The following is a 25,148-nucleotide window of genomic DNA, read 5'->3' on the forward strand; positions in this document are numbered from 1 at the left end:
TATTTTCCAAGACCCAAATTGAGAGGTCTGTTTTTTCCCCCATGAACTATTGATGATATCATCCATTCTACTGTGTAGGAAACCCAAAATCCTAAACTAAAGACTAGTCAAATAAATATTTTTTTTCAAATCATATATATTTGTTTATAAGAAACCAAACAAATACTCTGTTAGTGATTTAGGATCTTAAAAACTTTTTAAATCTTGAATTTTTCTGTACAGCTTTAATTTCTTAGGGTATGGCTACACTTCGAATTTCAAAGCGCTGCCACGGCAGCGCTCTGAAGTGTGAGTATGGTCAGAGCGGCAGCGCTGGGAGAGAGCTCTCCCAGCGCTGCATGTAAACCACATCCTTTACGGGTGTTCCCAGCGCTGCCGCCCTGATTACACTGATGCTTTACAGCGCTGTATCTTGCAGCCCTAAAGGGGTGTTTTTTCACACCCCTGAGTGCGAAACTTGCAGCGCTGTACAGTGTGAGTGTAGCCAAGGCCTAAGTGTCAGAGGTTGGGATTTCCTACTGAAAAGCAGTTACCCTGCAGAAGAGTACTCACCAGTAATAAGTAGTTAATAGGTAGAACATGGTGGGTTCATAAAAACAAGATAATCAGTTCCAGCTGTTTTTCTATTTAGTCATCCTTAGGATGCAAAATCAGGGACAGAATGAATTTACACAGTTAGCACGTATTGTGAAAAAGAGGAAAGCAAGCAACTTATCAATTCATGGTGAGAAGACTACATACAATACACTCTCCCTCCCACCCCCTTTCTTGTAAAGAACTGACTAACACGGTTACCACTGAAACCTGACTAAATCAAAATTTGGGAAGAAAGGAATCTCATATATACAGTATAGCATTTACCTATCCCGCAAAGATACCACATGTAACAGTTTTTACCAATTTTGCTTGTTCATGACAGAAAAGTAGTAGTTAAATGAGAAAAATAACACACTGTGTTTGAGACTCCAAAAATAAAATATGCAAGAGAGGGAAAGGTCTTATTCAGTTTTTGGCATCATTGTGTTAAGTCAGTTTAAGCCAAGAGAGGTTGGTGTTCCTCACTGCCTGCCGATACTAGAAAGTTTACATACTTGATTATGTGTGTTTTTTTCCCCCCTTTGGAGGAAAAAAATCTGTGCAAATTTTAGGGGAAAAATCTTTACTTTGCTATGCAGAAAAGATTGTTCTGTTAACAGCTCATCAAGAAAAAAAAAGATAAACAGGATTAACTGTTTACTTTGTGAGGAGAAGTCTGGTTGTTTTTCAGAAGAAGAACACAATGTACTGTTGTATCTGGTTTCCAGAGTGCTGTTTATCATAATTCCTTGTGCTGTGGTTGGTAGAGTGCTGGGAAGGCACTCCGCCCACTCACAGCTCGCTGGCTTTCTCTCTCCCATTGAGGCCTCACTACAGGATTTTGCGATTGAGTGAGCTGTCCTGTGTGATCTTTACTGCCTGTCATGAGCTGACATTGACCTAGAATAAAATAACAGGGGCCATTTCCTGGAATCTTCAATGGACTGCTGAGAATTGCTACCATAACTCTTGTAAACAGTCTATACACACACACTCTCCCTCACTTATACACACACCTATGAAATTGAGCCAATGAATGAGAGCAAAGAGAAAAACAACCAGAGGTGAAAAGAAACATCAGAAACCTCAAGGAAGAATTGAGTTGTATTTTTGCCAAACAAGGGTCCCGAGAAAGCCCTCACTTGTGATTTTCTTCTTTGCTGGTTTTTTTCTGCTGCTTATTTTGATGAATAATAGATATAGATTTTAGTATTGTTTCAGTAGGGTGACGTTACATTAAAACTGTAGAAAGAATTTCTTCCTGAATGCAGTTCCATAAAAAACCTTACAGTGTTATATTTCACTCACATTATGTGTTCACTGAAGCAATTAATGTTTTATTTATCTCTTTTTGCTTTATGTTACCAGGAGTACATTTTTGAATGCCCTATCATTCTTCAGAATGTGTGCTGTTCCTTTTCTTTGTTATTAAAGTTCATTTTGTATTGTATTTTATACATTCTTTTCACAGCCCATTCATAGTCTGTGTCTTAAAAATGAATCCACATAGTCTATGTGTCTTAAAAATGAATCCACTATATCCACAAATCATACACCGTTGAAAGAGTCAGTGAGGCCACTAGTGTTGCTACAGCATTCTTATTTTGTTTCAGTGGCTACAATATTTGAAAAGTTCTTGCCATATGTATTATTAAAGGTACTTAAGTGTTCTCTCAATGATGCTGCTGTATTTAAAAAAGAATGGGCTTGAAAGCCTTTCACTTACAAAACTGCCCTTAATTTAAACGCACGTTTAGTACATAAAGGGCTTGCAGCAGGGTATGTCTTTGTAGGTACTTACCTTGCCTCCATCCCCACAGTATCTGCGCTCTTCCAGAGCGTTTATTCTCACAACACCCTTGTGAGGGAAACGTTTCTATTCTCATGTTGTAGACAAGAAACTGAATCAGAGAGGGAATGTGACTTGCTGAGTGTTAAACAAACAACCTGTGCCAGAGACAAGAGTTGAACACTGATCTCTTTGGAATTGAGGGCACCCACCAGTGTGCAGAACAAAATCCTTTGTTAGTTCCCCATTGAAAAATGCAGTTGAACGTTCAAACATTAAAAACAAAAAACAAACAAAAAAGCCCTTTGTATCAGTCTTATGTTGGTATGAGCCACCTCAGATTCATGGATAAAAGTGCTATTTAAGTGCCATGATGATGGTGATTGTATGTTAAATTTAGAATGTGATCTTCTCTTGGAGATTTCATATCATCCTAGATGGGTGGTGTTCATCTGAGTCTGTGGCTTTCTTCACCATAAAGTTTTCCTGTTTAGTAAATTATTTTCTGTAGAAAAATGTTACCCTGTTCTAAGCTGATCCATACAAACAAATCAGGTTATTGTTACGAGACTCCATATGGAAGCTCTCCATAATTTAACATTACAGTATATGATGGGAGTCTGCATTTACCACTTTTTTTTTCTTTAACTACGTTCTACTTATAGTTTACTGCCACAACAGTACTGGTGGCAGCAATTCTGAAACAAGGTGAAATGGTCTCATGTTTATTTACTTATATATACCCAGAATGCTCTTCTTGTTCTTAGTTATTTTATAGCAGTGCTGATGCCTGCACTCCAAAAACAAATGGAAATGATAGAAGATGCTTATGGATGTAGTTTTTTCTCATTGTATAATTAAGACTTTACCCTGGTGACATATTCAGCATGGATCCAGGCAAATTACAGAAAGCTATAAAATAATTCTCTCTTTGGTCCCACTGGATTGTTTCCCCTGAAACTTCATCCAAGTTCTGAGATAAACATTTGAACAAATAACTGTTTTCTTTACCCCTGCTAGCCCCAACAACAGCTTGCTGGGAATGTTTGTTTCTATTTGATGTAATTTTTTTGGCTGCAACTATTAATAGAATTATTTCAATATTCAGGAGTCCAAGACAGCCAAAACAACCAGAAAAATGTAGAAAATATTTCCCAAATGCATCTCTGAAAGGGTTTGGAACTGTAACTTAAGCTTGATATTGAGCTTGGGTAGATAACAGGAACGTCTTTTTATCATTTGTAAATGTATGTATGTTTGTTTGTTAAATAAAAAGGGATCTTACAAAACTCAGTTACTGGGTGACTGGGTAATAAACTGGCAGATGAAATTCAGTGTTGATAAATGCAAAGTAATGGACATTGGAAAACATAATCCCAACTATACAGACAAAATAATGGGGTCTAAATTAGCTGGTACAACTTAAGAAAGCGATCTTGGAGTCTCATAGACTTTAAGATCAAAGAGACCATTATTATCATCTAGTCTGACCTCCTGCACAATGCAGGCCACAGAATCTCACCCATCCACTCCTGTAACAAACCCCTAACCTATGTCTGAGTTATTGAAGTCCTCATTGTGGATATTTCTCTGAAAACATCTGCTCAGTGTGTAGAGTCAGTCAAAAAAAGTAATAGAATGTTAGGAACCATTTTAAATTGGATAGATAAGAAGACAGAAAATATAATGCCTCTATATAAATCTGTGGTGTACCCACACCTTGAATACTGCATGCAGTTTTGGTTACCCCATCTCAAGAAAGATATATTAGAATTGGAAAAGATACAGAGAAGAGCAACAGAAATGATGAAGGAGAGTTTATAAAGACTTTTCAGCATGGAAGAGAGACAACTAAGAGGGGAAATGAAATCGTGACTGGTGTGGAGAAAGTGAATAAGCAAGTGTTATTTCCCCTTCACATTACACAAGAACCTGGAGACACTCAATTAAATTAATACACAGCAGATTTAAAACAAACAAAAGGAAGAACTTCACACAATGCGTAGTCAATGTGTGGAACTCATTGCTGGGGGATGTTGTGAAGGCCAAAACTATAATGGTGTTCAAAAAAGAACTAGAAAAGCTCTTATCTGTGAACATATAAAAGAGAAACAAACGTCAGGAGTTTAAGAAGTACAGGAAAGTGAATTACAGAGAGTGTGGTTCAGTTAATTTAAAACAGTGCTTTGGTGCTTTATTAAAAAAAACTGCATAGGGAAAATGTATTCTGTTGAAAATGATCATCTAGTTCAAGTTCTGAAACCATTGCTTGTGTCCTTACAAATATAAATCGTCCATTTCTGTGCCACATGCTGTCCATGGCCTGTTGCCTATGTTCAGCTCTCACTAGATATTTGGAGTGTTCCACGTTGACTGGGAAAATTTAAATTACTGTGCAGCTCCAGTCACGTGTATGTTTGGCATTAACAACATAGCCAAGCCACCACATGGCTCCTGCAGGCCTGTTCCTTCCTACAGAAGCAGTTTTTATCAGCTCCTTTTCCTCAAGGCACAAAAGCAGCAAAGAAGGCAGTGGAGGAGTAACGTGGGTAGAAAAATGGAGAAAGGAGTCAGCCAGGACAAGGTCATAAAAGTCTTTGTAGAAGATACATTTAATTTTCCAGGTTTGAGCTGCACTTGTTGATGATTCTTTGAAGTGGGAAAAAAGGCCATTTTTTAAATACTGGCCATTAAAACACAAGTGACTAGATAAATGCAATAAATGTACAGAACCTGTGATTTTGGAATAAGGACACTGCAAAATGTATTTACTTTGTTTAAACTTTCTGCTGTATGTATGCATGGTGAGAAAGTAATTGCTAAAAATGTTTTAGTAAAACTTTTGGAGGTGTCTACTACATATTTGTTATTTAGGATGTTGTTTCCCTGGCCATATTTGGTGTACTGGCTGGGGTCCTGGATTTTATTCTCAGCTCAGCTGCTACCGTGCTGATTTGTGGACAGATAATTTAAACTCTAGGCATCAATTTCTCCATCTATAAAATGAGCACACTGCTATTTACTCTCCACTATAGAGTTCTTTGAGACCTGTGGATGAAGAAGGCAGTTTGGTAGCTAAGTATTAATAGTATCTTCTTTTTTATCAGTATCCTTCAAATTGTAGTTATTGCTGGTCTTTAAAACATCCCTGCCTGTGGTGGCAACAAATGACGTGCATTTTAAAGGAGAACAGAACAGTCTGAGTCTGCAGTGGCAATAATACAGTAGAGATATACTATTTAAATGGAGGCATTAAGCAATTTGTGGTCCATTGAATATGGTATTTTTTTTACAGAAAAATCCCTGTGTTGTTATAGGATAAACAATGGATCTTAGTCCCACAGTGTGTTCAGATCTGTAGGGTTGCATCTTTCTAATTGCTGGTAACTGGACCACTGCCCCACCTGTTTCCCCAAGGCCCTGCCCCTGCTCCCCCTCTTCCCCCCAATGCCCTGCCCCTATCACTTGCTCCTCCCCCCCCGCCCCCCCCACCCTTGCCCACCCCTGTTGCTCACTGGATCATCTCCACCTCCTTCCCCAGCTGTGCTTCCTCTGCTCTGGTACTCGGAGGGGAGCTGTTGCAGCCTTACAAGAAGGTGGCCCTGGCTGAACAGGGGCTGGCGCAGATTAATGACCCAGCGCCTCCCCCTGCCCTGCAGTAACTGGACTTTTGGTGTTCAGTCTGAACACTGCCAGGTGCCCTTTTCGACCAGACTTTCCGGTTGAAAATTGGGCACCTGGCAATCCTAAATGGTACCCTGACACAGAAGCCAAAAACCAGACTGTCTGGGTAAAACCCGGATGGGTGCCAACCCTATCTATGTGTCTGGCTTTGATTTTTCCAACAATGACAGATACAATTAGCAGAAGGACTGCTTCATTTGCATGATGGTGGGTTTCTTCTTGTGTGCATGTGTGAGGTTCAGATAAGTTAAATCCAGCTTGGGTGGTGTCATGAAGGTTACAGTGTGAATCTAAACTATGTTTACAGGAGTTAAGGAGCTCCACCTTGAGACTTGACTAGACAAGTTGCTGAATTGGAATTGTGTAGGCAGAGTGTTGTGCCTGTGGTGACTGAGAGAGAGGGGAGTGTTTTAGGTGTGCTTTGTCTCTGCTAGGAGCACTCAAAAATAGATAAGAAATTGTAAAGATGCTGCCCATGGGAGCCAGTTGAGGTCACTCAATTAGGGTGAACTGCAAGCGGAACGAGGCAGACAAACCCCAAAAGCTGGTGGATATTCCAGTACTTAGATTTACCAAGCCAGCACAAGACAGCTTCTGTAGTACCTCACTGGTTACTCAGAAGTCCAAACAACGCAATTCCCTTAAAGTACCCAGCCTCAGGCCTCCATCCAGACACACATGTCAAACATATGATGATAAATTCTGAAAATCATATTTCATCATATAAAAGATTATTCCAAATCCTCCCGATTCCAAAGGACCAAGCCCCACACCCAGGTCAAATGATAACTTATATCTTACCCAAAATACACGCTTATAGTCAATTCTTGTTAACTAAACTAAAATTTATTAAAAAAGAAGAGATAGTTGGCTGAAAGATCAATATACATACAGGCTTGAGTTCAGTTTCTTGAGGTCCAGATACATAGCAGAGGTGAGCTTGTAGTTGCCAAAAGTCCTTTTAGAAATAGTCCATAGGTTATAGTCCAATGCCCATATTCAGGGTGACTACAGTCAGTGACTGGAGATCTCAATCCTTATGGCTTAAGGTTTCCCCCTCTGGAAACCCAAAGCAGATCTGAGATGAAGAAGGATCATGTCCCAGGGTCTTCATACATTTCCTGCAGCTTTTTGGCCTGAGGAAAAAATAGGCTTAACTTTCCTTCTCCTAAACATCATGGCAATTAGCACAGGATAATTTATCCATTAAACAGTTCAGATACAGGTTACTACAACCTTCGAAGAGACATATAGACAATAATACTATTTCTCTCAAGTGTCTTCCTAAATATTAATATGAGTATTAATAGTTTAGCTGAAGTCGGTGTATCTTAGGTTGATTTACCTGGCCGTGAGGATGGCGGCGCGTCGACGACTGCTGCTCCCCCGTCGACTCCGCTTCCGCCTCTTGTGCGCGGTGGAGTTCCGGAGTCAACGGCAGAGCGATCAGGGATTGATTTTATCGCGTCTACATTAGACGTAATAAATCTATCCCCGATAGATCCCGAATAGCTCAATCACTACCTGCTGATCCGGCGAGTAGTGTAGTCATACCCTTAGTTAAGTTCTGTTTATGACAAATCTGCTGCATATTTCTACAAGATGTGGAGACGGGCAACTGCAGCATCTTCATTCACTCTCAGTCCTCTCCTCCTATGCTAGGTGTATTTTTCAATACACTGTTCATCTCACTGGCAGAAATGGTAGAGGTAGTTGTCAACTGTGGAATGATTAAGCACAAGTGGGTTCTACTCATGCCCATCCTTCCAGAAGACTTAAGTGCAAGATACGAGGCAGCGCCATAGATGTATGGTATGTTTCACGTATAATTAAAAAGAAGAAAATGGAGTTTTACTCCTTCACTGTGAAGGATGTCTAATTAGGAGGGGCACAACAGTTCAGTCCTGTAATCATCTTCACATTTCCAGTGGGAAATATTTAGTCCTTAATATTACTTCAGTCATAAAAATAATGCAAAGTAATAAACCTCTCCTACTCCCTCCCCCATCCCCCAGGGCTTTTAGGAAATTAACAAAATCTTCCCAAGGTTTAAAGAAAGACTCATTGTGTCCTTACATTTAAAAAAAAGTAACTGATTAAGCTCTGCTTCATTTCTTATCATTCCCTGCCCTTGCCCCCTTTGCTCTTATCAATGAATCAGACCTCACTTCTTCCTTAGTTGTCTTCTCTCACACTCATCTTCATGCTGTCTCCCATGTCACCCTCTGGGATAGAACTAACTGTCTATTCAGTCTCAACAGGAGTCTTTTTTTTCCACATCCCTCCTTTAAATTCAGTACTTCTGTAGGGCCACAAATCCTAAACCTTACGGACTATTCTAGTGCATTCCTTTTATAAGAATCACATCTGTCCCAAATGATTTGATTTTTATAAGTGATTGATTCTTGCAAGTGGAGTATTTTAGTTAGTATAGGAATGATTTTGTCCCAGTGGATTTGATCACTATATGCAATTGATTCTTCTGTCAGTGAGTCTTATAAATTGAGTGCACTGTATTTTGAAAAAGAGGTTATAGGCCCCCATCCCCACAACACACGTACAGACACCATTGATTAATAGTAATGTTTTTTCTTTTATATTAGTTCAGCAATATGTATAGCAACAAACAAGTGTTAAACATTTATTTAGAAAATGTACAAAATTAGTCAAGCTGTTAATGCATATTGCATTTTATGGAGAGATGGATTTGTGGTAAATACATTGCTGAATTTTCATAGATGTGTAATATAGTCTTGAACAATTAGATTTTGGATTATATATTTGGTCTCTTGTAATTTAGGTTTCAGATTTGTTCCACATAGTGGTTCCAAAGATAAACTGGTATAAATCGTTGCTTAATTTTGTATATATTTGATTGAGAACTAAATTTTGAATGTATCTGATGAAACGTGGGCCAACATTATAATATGAGAAAATGATGCAAATTCAGAATTTATTTCAGAAAACTAAAGTAAATAGAATCCTCTGTAAAGCATAGCTGCCATGAATCAACATCCTCAAGGAGCCACTAGGCTGCATCCATTCATGGTGGTGCTGGTAATAGTGTATGAATGGATCTGTAAGAACTGAGCCAGCTGCATCTGAAATGACTTTAAGAGTTCTATGAATATGTTTCTGGGTCCTGTTGTGCTGCTAGGTTGTTTTTGTTGTAGGAGTGAAGAGGAAAATTGATTATCATTAATTAGATACTTGTAGCATTAGACTGATTTTCTGTCCTTGCACAGTGAGATGCTGGGTCTATGATCAATACAGTCTCAGGTTTTTTCATTATATCACTTGTACTTGCAAAAAGGTTTTAAGGAGGTGAATATTTTTGTGATGTCCTCAGTGTTGTTAGTCTGTGATGTTCCTTATCTTGAGTTCCAATCTGGAATTCAGTTTTGCAAGTAAATTGATGTGCTAATCTCAGTTTAGACTTGTGTATACTAGCGTAATCCTAAACACGATTTAGTGCCCGCAGCATATTTGTAATAACCCACATGCCCACTTACACACATTCTCCCAATAATGCAAAATCAATCACATAGGCATTTGGATTAGACTCATGGTGAGCAAAAATACTGTTTGTGCATCTCTACTGTACTGGTAGATGCAGTACTATTGTAGATTGGATTGTTGGTGTTATAGCTCCAATAGTACAATTCTCCCACCACCATTCCACATCCATCATTGCTCACTTGACTATACATGCACTTGACTATACATGGGTCAAGTTTGCTAGAAGCCACTTGTCTGTAAAAATAACACTGCACACGATATGGGACTCATTTGTGCACTATATTGTAATGATCAACTTCAGCAGCAACTGAGTTCATTTTGCTTCAGCCACTAGACTGTCTTAAGCCACTGGCCTTAATATGAGCATGCTGCCATTTGGCCTGATGCTGACTTGCAGGCACTAAGTCGATCTCAAGAAATGAGAATTTCCAGTGCTTCTTAAAAGAACATTGGCATCACCAAGTGTCTGAGATGATAGCTGAGATGGACCTCACTTGGAGTGGCAAGGAAGTTCTGTGAAAAGAATGACCGTCTATAAAAATAGGTCCAGGGTGGAACAAAAAACTTATCTGTTTTTTGATAGGCTGGACCAAGTCCTTGGTATGTAGCCCAATATGCTTCTGGGTAGCGTGGAGGCTCCACGTATAGCATGAGTGACAGATGAAGAGAAAGCTGATTCCATGGATCCAGAGGGATGAGGAGCTGAACTAAGAGATATCTGACTCTCTCTACCATTCACTGGTTGCAGTCCTTTCTCTGTGATTGGATCTTTTTAAAATGGGTTTGTGCTCTACCAGTGTAGAATCTTCAAGAATGGTGCTCACATGCTTGACCTACAAGGAGATTTCACAGGAAGCCCCTCTAAAATCTCTTGAAGCAGTACCTGCACTTCTAACATTTATCTTACTTCTACCTTCTGTCACACCTCTGTTTCCTCCAAAAAGGAATCAAGTGTCTCTAGATGTTGGAGGCCTCTACGCTGTCTGCAAGGGTGCTCTGTAATTCCTCTCCATCTTGAAAAGTCTCCTTGCTCAATCCTCCCTCCCCACCCCCACCTGCCAAGCAGTGAAACCAGCTTTGTATCCAGCAGCCCCGTTCACCCACTCTTCTATGACTCATACTATTTTAGCTGCTAATCTCTGATTTGGAACCTTGTGATGAAATATCTTTTTGAAAATCTAAATATACTTTATCCACTGACTCTCTCTTATATACCATGACAGTGATATCTTCAAAGAACTCCAGCAGGTTAGTTAAACATGACTTCCCAAGCTTGATTCCATGTGAGCTGTCCTTAATCACACTGCTAGTTTAGGGGTACTCTTACCACATCCATGAAAATCGTTTCCAACTGTTTTTATACAACAAATGTTAAACTCACTGATTTATAGTTCTCTGTTTTGTTTGTTTGTGTTTTATTCATTTATTTAAATAATTGGGTTGTGTTTGCCAATTTCTAATCTTCTGGATCACTCTGATTTCAATTACATTAAAAAAATATATCCCACAGTTTCCTTTTTCTTGACTCTTGCTCATCTCATCAAATCCAGTGTTTTATTTAAGTAGATCAAATATATAATCAGTTGTGTTATCTGTGTATACCATCTATCAGTTCTAGAAGATTCATCCCTACTTTGGGCAGATCTGTACTCTTTCGTTATAGACACAGGAACAAAGTATTACTTATCTACTGTTTCCTAATCTCCAATGTAAATCCTTTAATTCCATTTTCACTTGTTCTCCATAGCTTTTATCCTTTGTCTATTACAAATATATTTGAAAAAATCTAGTGCTATTGTTGTTTTAATGTATTTATGCACAGTTCTTTAAAAGCATTTTAGGCTAATTCCTACTCTGAGGATCTCACAATCAAGTTTTCTGCAATTTGTTATCTATTGTTTCGTAATTGTGAGCAATTTGCTAACAGAAACATTAAACATTGTTTTGCAGATTATGCCTCCTTGTTCAGGATGCCTATGGAATGTTCAGTGAAGTGCAGTTGCAGACCCTCTGTTTTTCAGAGGACATTGAACAGCATAGCAGGAGATGGGAAGGAAAATCCTGCACGTTAGTTGGAATAAGAATTTTGCAGAGAACCACAAGGGGAAGGTGAGAACAATCCCCTGAAAAAATATGCTGTCTACTGTGGTAGAGGTGATGTAATTTTATTTAGTTAAGGATCAAGATACTTCGGAACATAAGGCAGACTTTGTTTGATCTGGTATTATAATCACCATTCGTAGAACACCATGCAGGTAGCAAAGCAATAAAGAAAAAATATAATATTTGAACAGCTATACTCAATCAGCATAAGCAAGTTTAGATAATATGAAGTATGTCCCAGGAAAAAGGGGTGGAGGAGGAGGAGAAGCAAGCTCATTACAGTTTACATTACATTACAAATAGTTTTCGTCACCTCTAACAAGATTCAAAGACTCAAAAAGACAGATAAGATCTTGTAGATAATGTCATCCATCTCCTTCCCATTACAGGACTGGTCTGTACAATACATTTTCTACAATTTTGTCCAGTTTGGTTTAAAATGTCTCAAGCACTGCAGTTTCTTTTATTATAAAAAGGCCTTTTCAGTTTTGCTTATGTTGCTTTGAAAGGGGTTTAATCAAAACTGGGGGGGAAAATCCCATTTTCAGTCCAGAATAAGCATGTCCACCGTGAGAGTTATTCCAGTATAACTATATTGGTTTAACTATACTGGTAAAATCATACCAATATAACTGATAAAACTTTCCTATGTAGATAAGCCCTAAGAAAAGACTGTAGCAAGAAATCTGGAATACAAAATTAATCTATGGTACCTGGCTTAGTTTTGCTAATTGTGTGCAATTTATTTTATTTTTCAATGTAAATGTCTGTAATCAGTTACAGAAAACTTATTTTAATAAGATTTATTGTTTTGTGGAATAGCTTCTCAAGGGAAGTGGTGTAAAAGTGTCCACAAGGGAACATATGCCAATATATCCGTTTAAATTCTCACTCTATCTTATACCAATATAACTTTCCCATGTAAACAAGTCCTTAGCGTTAGTGCAGGTACAAATATTTTTGATGAAACTTTTTTCTGTTGAAAAATGACTTTTAGTTGAAACTGAAATGTTTCATGGAAACGTCCATTTCTGCAACAGTTTTGTTGGGAAGATTTCTCAGATCCAGCTTATGAGAGACAGAAAGAGACTTTAAGAGCTTTCAAAATGTCTAATTTTCATTCTGTATCAAAATAAAAACATATTTTGAACACTGAGATGTGTCATCAAATAGAATTGTTATTTTCTGGCCAGACTATTTAATATAGTTTTCTGCATCTGCGCCTGAAACACCTTTTGTCCCCTTTTATTACTCTGTACCTGTTAGTGCAGTATTAATTTTTGGATCATCTACTTAGATTATTTATGTATCTTAAAGAACAAACACTTCTCATTATTCATAGCTCATTATTTTGATTTTTTTTTTTTAGAAGTTACATATTTTCCAAAGAGATTATGGCTTTGGAATGTTGGATACAAATGTAGCCTGATAACTGGCTGTTAGTCAGCACTGCCTAGTAAATAAGGGACAAACTTTTAAAAATTTAAATTCTATTTCAAAGCAACAGTAACTCACTTCTGGCTGCCCTGAGGAGGGTCAGACAATACAGTAGAGCTGGGGGAAAATTTTCTCTCACAACTGTTTTTCACTGAAAAATGAGATTTTGGTCAACCAAAACAGTTTGCAAATTTGGATCAATTTCAGCAACTTCTTTGTCAGGAAAAAAAAAACAAAAACCCCAAAATGTTAAAACAGTCTGTATAGTAATTTCTGAAATGAAATGTTAAGACATTTTGTTTTAGAAAAGTGTCTTGGTTTTGAATTTTGCTCAGTATTGTTTTAAGTTTATTGTTTAAGAACCTCAAAATGAACATAATATTTCATTTCAGGTTGACCTAAACATTTTGGGTTGACCAATAATTTTTTTTCCGGATCTGCATCCAAACCACACATTGTTATTCAAACAGCCCTCCTATGCAGTGCTTAAAACACTAGTGACTGGTCTGGGCTAGTGCTGCTGGAGCTGCATTGATGGTAACAAGAAAGGAATGGGTTATGTAGAGAGGTGGTGGAATCTCCTTCCTTAGAGGTTTTTAAGGTCAGGTTTGACAAAGCCCTGGCTGGGATGATTTTAGCTGGGGATTGGTCCTGCTTTGAGCAGGGGGTTGGACTAGATGACCTCCTGAGGTCCCTTTCAACCGTGATATTCTGTGATTCTGTGAAGAAGGCTAATGTAAATCCAGGGATAGCTAACATGATTTGCAACATTGTTTCTCTGTCCAATGTTTAAATTATGCTTTATTCCAGCGGTTCTCAAACTTTTTGCAGACCCGCAAGCCAGCTTCTAATTTTCCCTGGGGGTGCTCAACCCCAGCTCAGCCCCAGGCCTTGCGCCCACTCCACTCCTTCTCCCAAGGCCCCACGTCCGCCCCATCTCTTCCTGCCCCTGCTCCACCCCTTCCCCGTCTATTTCTGTGCCTCATTCCCCGCTACTCTCCCTCCCTCTCAGCACCTCTGGCACACCACGGAACAGCGATTCCACAGCATGCAAGAGACACTGGGCGGGACAGGGAGGAGTTGATCAGCGGGACTGGTGGCACTGGATATGACTCACGGACCCCTAGGGGTCCACAGACCACAGTTTGAGAACCACTGCTTTATTCTAAAAATTGTTTCTTTACATTCATGTTTCTGTCATCTGTGTCCCTAGCCATGACTGTTTCAAATGCTGCAAGAAATGCCAAAAAGTGACTCTTAAGGTGCTGGTTTCAGGAAAACCATCAATGGATTCTAAAATGGATGTAAAGGAATAAAGTATGAGGAAAAATATATTTTTCTCTCTGCCTCCCTTCACCCTTGGGGCATGTGAGTCTGGAGTAAGCCAAAATGGGTGATAAGCTCCAACATGTCTCTGTTATCCCACAATCCCAAGGACTGGAATCTCACTAAATACTCAGAATGCTCTCTGGTCCCTTAGCCTTGGGTATTTGGTAGAAAAGATTTTTATTACAGTCTAATAAGCATGTGCTTACTTTAAGGACCAATATGTAGCCTAGGTTCAGAAGGAAGTAAAGGGTATTTTAGACTCTGACCACAGACTGACTAGTCTGAACGAATTCTGGGAATGGTGGGCCTGGCACATTAGGGTGGGGCAGAGGGAACCATATTCCCTTCTGTTAGGGGACATGAATGCTCTGGAAGAGAAGGTGTCTGAGAGCTCACACAAATGAGTCATATCCTGACCCACAGCAGCCCGTGCAGAGCTTGACCATTGGGATTATGATGATTATTGCTGTAGGGCTGCAGTAATCCCCATGCAGTGCCATTGTGGGGGAAGAGGTTGGTTACAGGGTCTCCCAGTGTTGTTTTTTGAAGGAGGTCACTGGGGGCTCTCTCTCCACTTCTCTGATGTTGGGGTTAAGATGTGTCTTTGGTTCAAAGGACAGTCTAGGGCTATGCAGTTCATTTAGGCCCTGTTCTAAAGCCCTTTGAAGTTAATGGAAGGATTCCTATTGGACTGGTTTCGGATTGGGGGCCTAGTGTCTGCAAGGAACACCTTCTACAAGGCTCTCACAGCAATGAACCCTTTCCCCTGTCAGGACACTAAAGGAAGAAATGTCTCCCCTGACATCATTGTCCAGTATCTGGCTGCTCTATATGGCAGATTGATAGTGTGAAGTCACAGAGAAGCTGTTGTGACTTACTCAGTTTATACAAGTCATTACTGTAGAAGTTGGATTAATAGCATGTGGTTCGGTATCTGTTTCCTGACCATCTTTTTCCTCTCCACTACTCTCATTCACATTAGTCCACCAACCCTCCCTGCACCTCTCTTCCCTGACCTGCACATTTTGCATCAGCCTAACAGAGACTAAAGTATGTGCATATTCTATTTTTCTCAAACCACCCCACCCCCCACTTGCTAATCTTATACATTTAGTCTCTTGGGAAAGGAGAAGTGAGATTGCCTCAGGTTTCCTCAGGAATGTAGATAGCAATTTCCACCTTCCCTTTATTGTATACTCCACATTTTCCAAGGTAGCTTCAGTATGATTACTAACCAAATGGATACAGTTATGGGTAAAGATTGAGTAGTGTGTTCAATAAAAGGTCGCATGAGGGGGAAAAATAACTTGCAAATTGCCTATGAAGTGCTTCCTTACTGGATGCTGCGATGTACATGGTGCTTGTCTAGCTACACTTATGGATTTCTCTGTGTTGGTACTTTAGTTCTCATAAGGTGTAAATTTTTAATAGTGAAGGTAATTAATCTTTGGAACAATTTGCCCATGGATATGGTGGATTCTCCATCATTAACAATTTTTAAATCAAAGGTGTAATTTTTCTTTTAGAAAGATATGCTCTAGTATAAAAAGAAATATTTTGCAGAAACTCTGTGACCTCTGTTTATCAGGAGGTCAGACTAGATGATCAAAATAGTCCCTTTTGGCCTTAAAATCTGTGAATACATACAATAAATTCTCCTTTAGTAGTTTATAAAGCTTTTTACCTGGTCAGGGAGGCACTAAGTGACTTCACGATGACAATTCCAAAAGCAAACTATTAGTTCGTTTTCAAGTAGTATCCTTATGGGTGCTCCACTCTAGGTGTGCTTGCCCTCTGTGCACTTTTGATCAGAGATTTCTCATCTATTTTCCCCGTGCACGGATGTTACTCGGTCTTGTGATCCATGCAGTTGTGATATAACACTGCATGAGCTGCAGGAAGCAATGCAGACTGGAGGATGTGCTGGCTACCGGTTCCCACAGCCCCCATTTGCCTGGAGTGGCGAAATGCGGACACTGGGAGCTGCGATTGGCTGAATCTGTGGACACGGCAGGTAAACAAACCGGCCCAGCCCGCCAGGGGGCTTATCCTGGCGGGTCACATACCAAAAGTTGCCAATCCCTGCTGTAGGGTATACCCTGCTAGGAGGGGTACAGAGGAACATTTGAGGAGTGTGCAGTAGGGCCCAGGCTAGCCCCTACCAGGGGCAAGGAGGGGACACCACTCAGCCGCACTCTGTCCCCAGCCCAGCTCCAGCCACAGCTCCACTCAGCCCCCGTCCACCTCCAACCAAGCTCAGCTCAGCCTTCATCACTCTTTGCCCCCAGACCAGCTCCGCCTCTAGCCCTAGCTCCTCCTCCATCCCCAGCTCTGCCTTCAGCCTAAGCTCCTCTGCTGAGCCAACTGTGCAGTAATAGAGGAGTGGCGTGGACAGATTCCATTACTGGTAAGGGGGGCACAACAGGAAAAGTTTGGGCACCACTTCTATAGAGGCACCTTTCCAGAAGTCTCTGAAAAGATGGATACCACTTATGAGAGACAACCTCAACCACCATCCATGCATGCCTCCACCATGCCATATGCATCACCTCAGGGACTCTTGGGCAGCCTATCACCATCAATTTTCTAGGGCCTTAAGCACCACCCATCACAGAGATAGACAACCTTTGTCACCTTCCCTCTATAGGAGTCCGGAACCTCAGGGAGAAACCTGTGAGAAACAGGAAGCTAGAGCTGATGAAGACATCTCTCCACTGGCCAACATCTCTTCTTTGTCACCTGATGCAGGAGTTATGCCACTTCCTCCATCCCTGCCAAATGATTTTAAACAGTTTCAGCAATTCATCAAGAGAACTGCGGACTCTTTAACCTCCTCAAGTGGGATCTGCAAAGAACCATATCATAAGCTCCTTGACATCCTCCATATAGCTTCATCTGCTGCATTGCCTTGCCAGTTAACCTTTGCAAGGTCCAGGAGGGCCTTATTATCTGGTACACCCCGGCCTCAATTCCATCTACATGCAAGAGAGTGGATAAGACATATTATGTCCTATATAAAGACTCACATTTTATTTTCTCATCCCTCTTCTAACTCTTTGGTCGTTCATATGGTTAATGAATGTGGAAGGTAGCTCCACGCTAAATATTTGCCCTGTGACAAGAATCATAAGCACCTAGACCTGTTTGGAGAAAAAATCATATTTGTCAGCTACTTTGCAATTCAGAATCGCCACTACCAGATATTAATGGCTAAATATGATCATACAAATTATGCCAAGCTGAGTTCTTTCATTGAGCATCTACCAACTGAACATACCGAGCAATTTCAGGCAATTATTGTAGAAAACCAGTGGCTCATCAGGAGATCTCTGCAGGCCTCCCTCGATGCTGCTGATGTTGCCACACATTCAGTCTCTACAGCTGTAGTTAGCAGGCGGGCCTCGTGGTGACAGCTTTCAAGATATCCAAAGGAGGTCCAAAATATGGTTGAAGCCCTTCTTTTTGATGAGGCATTAAACTGTTTGGCTGCAGCACGGATGAATTGCTACGCATGCTAAAGGACTGCAAGGCTACTTTGCGTTCTCTCAGTGTCTGTACACCTGCCCACAAGAGAGAGGTTTACTAAAACCCAGACAGTGGAAAAATCCTGTCCGCCCAATTATCGAGCTCCCAGAGATCATACGGACCTCAACACAAAAGTTACCTCTCTTCTGCCTGCCAACTCTCTCCGTCCCCGTTCCTCTTCAGGGACCCCTCTCATGAGAACCAGCTTCGACAAGAAATAGACTCTCTCCTACTCTTGGGTGCTAAAGAACCAGTTCCCAGGCAGCACAGAGGGAAGCAGTTTTATTCCAGATATTTCCTGGTTCCAAAAAATAATGGTGGTGGGAGACCCATCCTAGATTTAAGGTTTATATGAAGGTTCAGAAATTCAAAATGATACTTGCAGCAGTAATTCCATCACTGGACGAAGAGTATTAGTTCTCAGCTCTACGCTGTCAGGGTGCATATTTCCATATAGTGATCCACCCATTTCACAAACAGTTCTATCTTTTATTGTTAGACAGGACCATTTTCAGTACAGATTGCTCTCTTTCAGCCTGTCATCTGTCCTAGGGATCTTTTTGAAGATTATGTCAGTAGTAGCAGCACACCTCTGCAGAAAAGGAATTCTGTTCCCTTACCTAAATGATTGGCTTCTGAAAGGTCACTCCTTGGATGTAACCTCACGGACAACTTGTGTCGCTGTAGACCTCTTCATCAACTTGGGCATACAATTGAACATTCAGAAATCCACTTAGACTAGTGCAAAAGTTAGAATTCATAAGCACTCATCTAAATTCAATAGAAGCAAGAGCCTGCCTCCCAATGTACAGATTCATTGCCATATCCAACATAGTACAATCCAGATCAGCCCTCAGACCACAGTCAAGAACTTCTGGGGCACATGGCAGCTGGCACTTTTGTTATAGACCATGCAAGACTCTGAATGCATTGCCTTCATGAGTGGCTCAGAACCGTTCATTTACTGAACAATCACAGTCTAACTACACTACTGTCCATACCTACCTGTGTGAAGGAATCACTCAGTTGGTGGAAATACCCTCAGAATGTTTGTGCATGAATCCCTTTCACCCACCCCACCCCCAACAGTGTCATAATGATGGATGCATCCCTGCTAGGGTGGGCAGCACATCTGGACACTCACACAGCCCAAGGCAGGTGGATGCCTCAAGACACCACTCTGGACATCAACCTCCTGGAACTCAGGTATCCCTGTCTCTAGTTTTTACCACTAATTAGGGATAAACACACAAAGGTCCTGATGGATAACATACCATGTATGTTCTATATCAAGTGACAAGGAGGGGCAAGATCCCCCTCTCTGTGTGCTGAGGCTGTTAAGCTTTGCAGTCGGTGCATGCCCAGTCAGATTGCCATCAGAACAGCTTATCTTCTAGGAGTTCAGAATGTGGCCGCAGGCACACTCAACAGGCACTTCTCTGAAGACCATCCATCATACTACACCACATATTCCAGCAATGGTGCACCCTGCCAGCATACCTATTCACAGTGGCAATGAACAAGAAATGTGCCCAGTTCTGCTTCAGAGGTGGGCTGTATCACCATTCCTTGGGGGATGCCTTTCACCTTCAGTGGTCATTGGGTCTACTGTATGCATTTCCCCCAACACCTCTAATATCCAAAATTCTGCTCAAAATAAAAAAGGACAAATCCAGTGTTATTTTAATAGTTCTCATCTGGCCCAGACAAACATAGTTTCCTTACCTGATAAAGCTAGCCATTTACTCACCAGTCACTCTCCAAGCCATTCCTAATCTCGTTTCCTAGGGAGGCAGGAAGATCTTTCACCTCAGTTTTGGACTTCTTCATCTCAAAGCATGGCTGGTAGATGGTCCATGGGATTAGAAACAACCTGCTCAAAGAAAGTAAAGAGAGCATTATTACACAGCAGAAAACAGTCTGCATGCTACATTTGCTTACGAAATTGGACGAGATTTGCCTGCTGGTGAGACTTCAAACACATTCCACCAACAACCTCATTGCTGCCAGGTCTACTGATCTGTACCCTAGAACTAAAAAATAGGAGCCTGTCAGTGAGCTCCATTAGAATCCACCTGGCAGCTATCTTGGCTTTCCATTCTCCAATTGAAGGTTATTCCAGATTTGCCCACCCAATGACAATGAGGTTCCTCAAGGGGCTTGGAAATATTTTTCTGCCAATCAGGAGTCCTACTTCAGTTTGGGACCTCAGTAAGGTCCTTAAATGCCTTTCAAGATCACCATTTATACCAATGGCTACCTGCTCACTGTTCAATTTATCAATTAAAACAACATTTCTAATACTCATCATTTTGGTTCGATGCATTGGGAAAATAGGGGCTCTTATAGCATTTCCCCTTTTTACAATATTTTTCAAGGACAAGACCATATTATAACCACATCCCAAGTTTTTAACCAGAAATATCTTCTGAGTTCCATGTCAACCAACCCATTCACCTTCTGATCTTCTACGCTAAACCTCACCTAGGCAAAGAAGAGGCACTGTTGTACATGGTTGATGTCAGGAGAGCCCTGGCCGCCTATCTTGACAAGAGTAGACCTTTCAGATGTATTCCCAAATTATTTGTCTCAATTTGCAGACAAAAAGGTCTGCAGTCTCTAAACAAACACATTTCAAATGGATATCCAATTGCATTAGTTCTTGCTTTCAGTCTTGAAATATCCAAGCACTTTGCACATACAAATTCACTCTTCAAGGTCTATTTCTAGCTTTAAAGCCTTTCTTAAAAATGTTCCTATTATTGAAATATGTAGAGCTGTGACTTTTGTGTCTCTATACATACCTTTGCTGAGCATCGTGCAGTAACTCATGACTGTGCTTTTGATGCTTCATTCAGCTTGACTATACTTTCTTGGTATTGGACGCAATTTCTGAAGCCCCCTCTTGCTTAGATGGAACTGCTCCATAGTTACCTAGTGTAGGGACACTACTTGAAGAAGAAGAAGAAATGGTTACTCACTCTGTTCAGGAACCATGGTTCTTCGAGATGTGTACCCCTATTGGTGCTCCACTACCCGCCGTCCTTCTCTGCTTCAGAGTTCTTTGCTAAAGAGCTTCTCAGTAGAGAAGGAACTGAGGCTGGTTCGCCTGCGTAGTGCTATATAACGTCAGGGAGTATGAGACTGAGTAATACACGTAGGTGGGCCAGACACACATTGCTATGAGAACTCTCCAATCAAAGGTGCAGGGGGCACAAGTGTAAGTAGCGTGCAGCACCCATAGGAGGACACATGTCAAAGTACCACAGTGACTACACAGGATGAGTAACCATTTCTTCTAGTTATTCTTTCTCAGAATATAAAAGGATAGTCAACAAAACAAAGACAAATTTTAAAGTGGTAAAAAGAAATACTTTAACATGATCCCTAACTAGCCTGGAAACTCGCTTTAAAAGATATAATTGATGCTGAAAGCTTAGCATGATTCAGAAAAGGTTTAGACATTTCTGTAGATAATGCAGACCTCCACAGTTACATTAATTGATGGTGTTTGGGAAGAGACTTTTCTTATGACAGTTTATTCCATAATTGTTCACTCTAGGGTTTCTTGCATCTTCCTCTGCAACATCTAGTCCTTCTGTCTGTGTCAAAGGCTGGATGCTGAACTAGCTGGTCCCATAGTCTGTTATGACAATTTCTGTGTTCCGAAGTTGTTATAAAGTTTACCCCATTGATGAGTGAAATCCTGGCTCCACTTAACTTAATGGGATTTTACTCAGTGTTACTAAATAGAGCTGTGCAAAAAACTGGTTTTGGTTTTCACTGGCTGTTTTGAGGGGGAAAAAATCTTTTTGGGTTGACCCAGAACAAAAAAATAAAATTTTCAGTGAGCCAAAAAATGAGGGGAAAAAATAATTTTGGGTCAAACAAAACATTTGACCTAAAATAAAGTGTTTGGTTTAGTTTTTGAGGTCTTATAAACATTTTTTTATTTTTAATGCAATTAATCTTTTTGTTTTGAATCAAAAAATCTAAATGTTTTATTTTGAAAATGTCAAAAGAAAATATTTTATTTATTTATTTATTTTATTACTGAAACAGTTTGGTGAATGCAACACAATTTCAGAAAATGTTTCAATCAACCCGAATCTCCATTTTTCGACTAAAAAAGTTTTGGCAGAACTGTATTTCTAAATCACTATGAGCTCCTCTGATGGGAAATACTATAGAAATACAATTTATTTGGTTATATCTGACCCTCTGTGATGAGCAGTTTATGTTCTGCATGAGGCAGAGGGCTGACTTCCTCAGTACCTGGGGGATGCTTGGACCTTTTTCCCCCCCCCTCTCTGCCCCAAGTCCCACCCTCACTCTATCCCTTCCCCAAAACCCCACCCCACCTCTTCCCACCCCATTCCACCTCCTTCCCACATCTCTTCCTGCCCCTGCTCCTCCCCCTCCCCCTCGCCCCAGCACCTCCTGCACACCTCAGAACAGCTGATTGCGACTGGCAGAAGGTGCTGAGAGGGAGGGGGAGGAGCTGATGGGTGGGGCCCATCGGCGGGCAGAAGGGGTGGGGGAGACAGGTAGGAGCTGATCCACAGGCATGTCAGTTGGTGCTGAGCACCCATAATTTTTTTCCCGTGGGTAGTTGGCACCTGTTGCATGAGGTCTTTTTTATGTAAATTAGTTACAAGTGTTAGTTTTAGTACTTCACCTAGCCCCTCCTGAAATCCAGTGTGTCTCTCTCCCTTACCTTTTCTTACAGGGGCGGCTCTAGGCACTTTGCCGCCCCAAGCATGGCAGGCAGGCTGCCTTCGGTGGCTTGCCTGCGGAGGGTCCGCTGGTCCCGCAGCTTCAGCATGCCTGTGGGAGGTCCGCCAAAGCCGCAGGACCAGCGGACTCTCCGCGAGCAAGCTGCCGAAGGCAGCCAGCCTGCCACCCTTGCAGCGACCAGCAGAGCACCCCCCATGGCTTGCTGCCCCAAGCACGCACTTGGCATGCTGGTGCCTGGAGCCGCCCCTGTTTTCTTCCAACCATTTGCTCTGTGAATTACTTTCTCTTATACTCTGTGTCACATGCTGGCTTTCTATAAAGACATGGTTATGCAGGACAACATTGATGACTGCTAACAGCCATAAAAGAGGGTTCTTCAACTGCTGGATGGTAACAGGAAACATGTAATGGCCACAGAGCAAGGAAATAGTAATTTCCTTCCTTTTGGTTTTCCCTCCTCCAAAAGAATGCCATCTAAAGGAACCACCCACTTCCCTGGGGTTTTGAAGGCCTTGAAACCATTTAGTAATTGCTGTGGTTATAAGTTGAGTGCCTCAGTTTAAAGCATAACTTAAATAATTTAATGTTTTAAGATACTTTTACTCTTTATTGTTTTTAATAACTGCATAGCTATTCAAAACTAATTTATTTTCTAAATGGGTGTGTCTTTTTTTCTTTAACAAACTTTTGATTATTGCTTAGGTTTTCAGTGGCTCATAAAACTGGTGAGGATATATTTATTATCTATCACCACCACCTATATGTATATCTAAGAGTACAAAATGACCTTATATAAGAAAGCATTTCAGTCTCTCAGTGATGTGATATGGATTTTGGTTTTTGGTTAGCACTATCCAGATTATTCCATGCAGTATATGTAATTTCTAATGTCCCATAAAGAATGTAATTATACTAGCTAAAGTTAACAAAAATGGGAAAAAGTACAATTTGAGTGAAATACCGAGTTATTAGTTCCAGGTTTTGACTTTCCCCTCCCCCCAGGCTCTCATATGTACGTGTAGAGCTGAAGTCTAAGAGTGTATATTGTTTCATATCATACATTCTGCAATGTCTATGTGTAACAGGGGAAGTTGAGGAAGCAGTGCTGGCCGGCAATTACAGATTTACATTTGGCTTGCCTTGTCTTTTGATTGTTCAGATTTATGCTAGGGGAGCGAGAGGGGGATTTGTTTTTAGTGTTGAACAAATTGAAATCTTTCATGGGCGGTGAGTAATTGCTTCTCTCCCCACACACTCCTTTAATAACATTTGTGTGTGTTGTAATATTTGCCTGATGCAAGGAAAAAACAATACCCGACTGTTTCTTAAAAATGTCTCTCTCTGTAATATTTTTAGACTAAAGGGGGGGGGGGGGCAAAGAGGTGAAGTAAATTTTTTTCTTGCAATTTTTATAATATTGAAGCGAGATTTTTTGTTTTGTAGTTGCAGAAAGTTCAAAGACAGTGGAAGACCATTGCTTTCTAAGAGCAGTTTGGCTTCTCTCTAGTGTAGGCTGGTGGTTGCGGGGCCTGTATGTCTGTATTGCCGGAAATAAGACTTTTACTTGTTACAAGAGGCTCAGTTAAGCAATAATTAGCCTACTGAGCAACTAGATGCAGAAGCTCAGCAGGTCCCATGGATGGGTTGTGGTTCTGATGCCAGTTCCTACAAGGAATTGTGTAATCTCTGCACTTTCCAGCAGTCATGACTTTAGATGTTCTATGCTGCACTTCTCCAGTATGCCTGATGCTGCCAAATCCAGGTACCATATTCTGTTTCCTTAAGTGTGCTCCACCAAACGTGTTTGATGTAATATGTGTTCTAAGATATGGATGGTCTTTTCCCTGGAAAACTGACAGGGTGATTTAGCCAAAAGAAATATGGTGTGTATGCCAGATATTTGCTACTGTGTTATCTAGTACCCAAAAGATTGAAGATTCATTTTGAGTAAATATCCTAATGTCTTTGGCCTGTAGACAGGGCTGGAAATCTCATTAGATCAGGTTTTCTCACAAGATGTGCAGTTCTCTAGTTGGAAATGAAAGAAGAATATCCTCTTCATATATGACTTTCTTTTCCATTTCTAGCTGTGATTATTTAGGACATGTAGTTCTATTGCACCTTTCATCTGGGGATCCTGAAACACTCTAAAGGTATTAATTTCAACACCACTATGATGTAGGTTTGTATTATGCCCATTACAGTGGAGTTTATTGAGAAATAGAGGTTTAAATAACTTGCTCAAATCCACCTGGGAAGCCTATGGCAGACCTAGGGATGGAACCCAGAATTCCTGCTTCCTGACCCCTTCTGCAACCATTACACTACATTACCTAGCATCTTACATGTTACTAATTCATAGACCCATTCTCTCCCTTCTTTCTTCTTTGTCCTTTTCTTCTTTTGTCTGTCTTGGTCTTTATCCTTTCTCATTTTCTCCTGAATTTGC

At 40.7% G+C, this 25,148-nt stretch overlaps 1 protein-coding gene across 3 annotated transcripts in view; it reads left to right on the forward strand.

The window, feature by feature from the left end:
- The window catches only part of SPIDR (scaffold protein involved in DNA repair), a 373,383-nt gene that overhangs the window by 322,242 nt on the left and 25,993 nt on the right, over window positions 1-25,148 (forward strand). For all 3 annotated transcript variants that reach the window (XR_012655349.1, XM_075063011.1, XM_032800081.2), the window contains one exon: window positions 11,519-11,677. Coding sequence is in view for 2 of the 3 variants with exons in the window: in XM_075063011.1 (XP_074919112.1) it covers window positions 11,519-11,677 (159 nt within the window). In the remaining variant the exon portion in view is untranslated. The remainder of the gene's footprint in view (window positions 1-11,518; window positions 11,678-25,148) is intronic.

The sequence above is a fragment of the Chelonoidis abingdonii genome, chromosome 2 (assembly GCF_003597395.2).
Source record: "Chelonoidis abingdonii isolate Lonesome George chromosome 2, CheloAbing_2.0, whole genome shotgun sequence".
Taxonomy (NCBI): Eukaryota; Metazoa; Chordata; order Testudines; family Testudinidae; genus Chelonoidis; species Chelonoidis abingdonii.